Raw genomic sequence first — 5,191 nt, forward strand, 5'->3', positions numbered from 1 at the left:
CTACTATTAAATCCCAGCCATTAGGCCATCTTGTTTATATTAAGTTCTTATAATAATTTTAAAAGTTTGCCCAGATTTAGCCCCCCCAAATTTCAAACCCTAGCGACGCTACTGCATCCCGCATATGGGAACATATTACCCAAACACGGACACAAACTTTGAGCGGTTCATCCCTCAGGGGAACACAACCCTCCCTCTTCCGGAAGGATCCCAAAATCCTTTCCCTGTCCAGTATGTCCCTCAAAGCTACCCAGCTCCAAATTATAGAGTTCCTTTCCCGAGACCAAACCCCCAGCCAAGGCAATCCCACCTTGAGCCAAGAAATCAACTAAGACGACAAAATCTACAACGAGACGAATATCCTCGCCGGACTCGAGTCTTCGAATCAAGAAATCAAACTAGTGAACCCAGGGAACGAGAACCTCGGCAGCTAGCCCTTCCACCAATTCCAAGACGTCAACAAAACCAAACACAAGAAGGGCGAATTCGTCCGGTAGACAACCAGGATGCCCGACCGGTCACATGTTTCAACTGTGATGGTTTGGGTCACTACGCCAACGAGTGCGCATCCGCCAGAATGGAGAGAAATAGAGGTCAGTTTCCGGGAAACTCCAACTCGGGGGGAAATACCAGAGGACGTTTCCCTCCCGCAACTCAATAGTCCCTGAAAAAGAAGACCGAATTGTGACCACAAGACTTCATCTGGCCACAATTCAAAGACGAGGACTCCCAAAGAGGAACCCTCATTTAATAAAAAATAAAATTTGAACACACAATCCTACATACAAGAATCGATAATGGTGCTGAAGTATCCATGATAAGCCTAGACCAATGGAGGGCCATACAAAGATTTAGGGGAGAAAATAGATTAGAAACTAAGTCAGAAAGATCAGAATGCATAGTCATGGGGAATGGACAGTACTCTTTTATTAAAGGTTCAACAGTATTAGATTTTGAAATAAAATTCGAACGAGACATCATTAAGAATTTTAGTCAAGAGTTTCATATTGTCCCTTCACTCCTATGTGATGCAATATTAGGCCAAGATTTCCTAGAAGATTGGAATACCATAAATAGATTTTGGAACTTTAACATGCTCAATAAATGGACTAACACTTAAACTCTTAGAGGTGTCGGAGGACAAATTGCCCCCGTCACCTCAAATGGTAAATAACGTCAACGAAGCAGTTGATTCAACCTCTCTCTCGTACAAGCAGAAAAGAGAGTTGAAGGAACTCCTTCTCAGATTCCCAGAACTATTCAGCGACAATTTAGGACGAACCAGTCTGGTAGTCCATGAAATACACACAGGTAACGCTAAGCCTATACGTAAAAGAGCATACCGAGTTAGCGACGAAAAGAAGAAGATCATCGAACAAAATATCTACGACATGCTTAAAGATGGCATCATAAAACCATCAACTTCGCCATGGGCTTCACCAGTCGTGATCCTTGAACAAGACGACGGATCCGGAACAGGAAAAAAGAAGTACCGCTTCTGCATCGACGTTCGGGAACTGAACGCAATCACCGCAAAGGATCCTTACCCTATTCCTCGTATCGACGAAACCTTAAGTAAGTTGGGGAAACCCAAATACATCACAGCGTTGGACCTGAAGTCAGGCTACTGGGTCATTCCATATGGTTTCACCTAGGCATGCCACCATGTGTCGGCCGATCCTAATAAAAGTTGGCACACTTGCAGCTATGCTTAAATAACTACGACTTCCAGATTTTCAGGTGAAACTAAAAATAAATGAACTTTTAGAATGGTTTTGAGTAAACCCCCGCGATTTCTGCAGTGTCCGCGGAACATTTTTGGGCCCTGACAAAAGTAACCATAACTCACTTGATTTTTTGGATATGCTTATGAAATTATACACACATATGCTATAAAAGGCGTGGAATCCGACCGTCATCTTGAAAAATGTCTATCTTTTTTAGAACTTTTATTATAAATTAATTAATAATTAGTGGGGGGTCTAACACTGTGACGCGTAACGGCAAGTGGCCCAACTTTAAAAAAAATATTTTAGCTTTTTGCGAGACCCCAAGGGCGTATCTTTCACCTCCTTTATGATTGGTTTGGTGTTTTTGTCTCCCCTTTAACTGGTAACAAAAAACCAAATTTCAAATTTTGGGAATTTTTAAATTCTTTTATTATGACAAAAGCTATCTTTAAATTCAAAAGCCAATGTAAATGTATGAAATATTTGATAATTTTGAGGGTTTTAATGTTTTATGCATATGACGTAGCTAAGCAAAACTAGTAAAACGTTCCTTGATTTTTTTTCATCGGCCTTTTTTAAATGAAACGTTTTCGTCTTGCCAATACATACTGGACTCGACAAAATACAAAGAATATTTTGTAGTGGTACAAAACATTTATCTTCTTTCTTAGGGCACTGAAGAGAAAGAGGGTTAACCGAATGTTTCATAAAGTTTAGTAGAAAATCGTTCTCTTCGTAGATTTTCTGCTCGATGAGAGCCACATACCATTCTTTATCATAAACTGCGACAACATATTGTCCTACAGAAATGTCATCAAATGAAACAGCTATGGATTCTGGACCTGAAGAATCAACTTTTACTGTTGTACTGAAGTCATCGAAAGATAGTCTGAACATACTTAATTCGGTAGTTGTGAGAGGTGAAAATTTGTGATGAGATCTGGTACCAACAATTGTCGATGCAGTTGAAAGTCGTCCTGAAATCTTTTCCTTGTGATTGCCAACAGCTGCTTTGGATACATAGATGAACTTCACTGATGTAACATTTTTGTTGGCCCATTCAAAGAATTGTATCGGCGTTAGTATCTGATTGTTAACGGTTTCTTGTAATGAAGCTCTTGTAACTTGTCGTTTCACTGTTCCCCCTATTCCATCGCAAGGGCTTTTCCCATGGCTAGTGGCAAAAAAGTTCCACTCCGCAGTTAAATTGAAATCCGTCTGATGGTGGCATAGATTCAAAAGGTTTTTGCAATTTTTATATTGCGACGCAGCACCATCACTAAAGTAGTGGATATGTTCCAAATTTGGTATAGTTGTTTTGAGAAACTCCAGATAAACTTTCAGGAAATAATGGACAGTTGTTGCTCCATGGTCAGTTTCGTCACTAACAATGCAACAACTTACGCATTTCAAAGAGTTTTCTGTATCGCAGAGATAATAGGTGACAAAAGGGTGGATAGTAGCTTGGGTAGTTTCCCAATGAAAACCCTGAACAGCATCTTGAACTACAAGTGAATAGTTTTCCGCATAGTCCATTAGGGTTATAGCATGATTTCTCGGCAGGTTTTCCTTTAATTTTCTCAAGTAGAGGGCTTGCGATTTAGCAACGAATTGGTGCTCTAGGACTTTCAGTATAGAGTTTGAAAAGTCTTCAATAAATTCGCTGACTGACTGCGTCAGCTCTTGATGCCTTGTTTGTCCATTTGGATTCAACCATTGTTTAAAGCAAACCTTGTTATCCTGGGCAATGCCATCCTCAGCAAAAAGGGATTTTAATTAGGTGATGAAATTCTCCTTTCCAGGGCAATCATCACATCTTTGCAACATGCATTTCCTGTTTTCTGTTGAACAAACAAACTGGAGCATTACATCCTTGTACGTTTCTCGCCTCGGTAAAGGCGTTGTTTTATGTTTCAAATTCTGGTGAATTTCACAAACACAAACTTTGTGAATTCCCCGTGATGCAACAGTAACACACCATTTAGGGCGTAGTTCGCAAAATTTAGAAAAGCCCACTTTTAAATCAGGATTCCTCTCTTTAAAATGAATATATATTTCTCGAATATTAGCAAGTAGGAGGCGTTTTTGCTTTTGAATTTTCACTCAGTCTACTCGCACTGACACAAACTCCTTTATGCCGGGACACATTCTAGAAATTTCATCATCCTGAGAGAGTAAGGATGTCCCTATAAACCCAAAAATGTTACCCCCCTTCTTTCTCCCCTTTGGGGGAGGAGTAAAATTTTTGGGTTTATAGAGACATCCCTGGGGTTGGGGGGATGGAGGGGGAGATGGGGGGATTGATGACGTCACGTGATGGTTTTGGCGGGAAATTTGAATTTATTTTTAGTGTATTGGTATGATGTCATGGCGAATTTTTGATGACGGCACTTGGATGATACCTGTAGGGATAGGCTTATGCTAGGCTTATGCTATTGTAGATCCTGAAAAGGATAGGCTTATGGTAGGTTATTCTAGGCTTATTATAATTATGAATCAGATTTTAGTCAAAAACCTTTAATGAACACAATCGATTCCAATTAATTCGCGAATGTACGCGTCGTTATTTAAGCAAATGTAGAATAAATTATATAATTGTAGCTTACGCGTCAAGTTTTTGTCACGAACCAAGTTACAAAAATCTTCGAAAATTCTCGAAGGAACTATACACGCTGCTAGGAAATTTTTTACACGGTCGTAATCATTGTGAGACATAGTACCGCGACTTACATAATATTTTTGATATATATCATTCATGCGTTTTACAATCGCTTCATACATGCATTTAATAACTTCGGCTTGATCGTTTAAAAGCTTGAAGTGAAATCTCATAAAACTAAATTTCTCGTTCAGTTTCCCTGCCTCGGCCTTTGTTAGAGTGAATACGCTGCCATCCTCGAATACTATAGCCCCCTCCATAACGGTTATTTTTACTTTCAAGTTCAAGTAACGATAATAACCCCAGTCGCCACTTTCCATAGCTGAATAGATCTCCGTCCACTCCTCCATAAATTCCTTCAAAACGTCTTCCGAGATGTTGACAATAGTCGCATCCTTTTTTGTCAAAAGCAGGCTTGGCTCATACCCATTTACCCCGAAAACGGCATAACATTCAGCCCCGAGTCTAACACGGGCGTTCACGCGGTAATCTAAAACACGACCTCCTACTTTGGTGGACATTCTTACGGCAGGTCTTTACGGTTTAAAAGCTGAGGACTGAATGATCTTTATCGCGAGATTTTCTTGAGTGCGGGGTTAATAATTAGTCTGAGGGTATATTGACTGATGCTTTTTTATTGCCCTTTATTGCCCACCCAATAGGACCTTAAAAGGGGGGCGTGGTCGAACCAGTTGTATTGTTATCAATGGAATTTATATTTAGAGTGATTTATGGCTCACTCAAACGTGTTAAGACATTCCATCGGCTTATTATTTATACGTACAATCGTTCAGACTGGTCT

General features: G+C 40.0%; 1 protein-coding gene across 1 annotated transcript; it reads right to left on the bottom strand.

The window, feature by feature from the left end:
* Positions 1-2,231: 2,231 nt before the first annotated feature.
* Positions 2,232-4,910, bottom strand: LOC149650599 (uncharacterized). The gene is made up of 4 exons (XM_089849108.1): positions 4,824-4,910; positions 3,600-3,650; positions 2,630-3,485; positions 2,232-2,572 (listed from the first exon to the last, which is right to left on the bottom strand). The coding sequence occupies exons 1-4, from the start codon at positions 4,908-4,910 to the stop codon at positions 2,232-2,234; spliced, it is 1,335 nt and encodes a 444-aa protein (XP_089705234.1).
* Between the last annotated feature and the right edge of the window lie 281 nt (positions 4,911-5,191).

This window comes from Phalangium opilio, unplaced genomic scaffold (genome assembly GCF_054372755.1).
Source record: "Phalangium opilio isolate 3A_F unplaced genomic scaffold, DU_Popi_V2 ptg000085l_1, whole genome shotgun sequence".
Lineage (NCBI taxonomy): Eukaryota > Metazoa > Arthropoda > Arachnida > Opiliones > Phalangiidae > Phalangium > Phalangium opilio.

What these genes read in the sequence shown, in the direction of transcription:
- LOC149650599 (XM_089849108.1), bottom strand. Translation starts at nt 4,910, where the DNA reads ATGTCCACCAAAGTAGGAGGTCGTGTTTTAGATTACCGCGTGAACGCC. An exon ending in AATGTTATGCCGTTTTCGGG is followed by an intron (nt 3,651 to 4,823) that starts GTAAATGGGTAT and finishes GAAATTCACCAG; the next exon opens with AATTTGAAACATAAAACAAC. An exon ending in TCTCACAACTACCGAATTAA is followed by an intron (nt 2,573 to 2,629) that starts GTATGTTCAGAC and finishes TTGATTCTTCAG; the next exon opens with GTCCAGAATCCATAGCTGTT.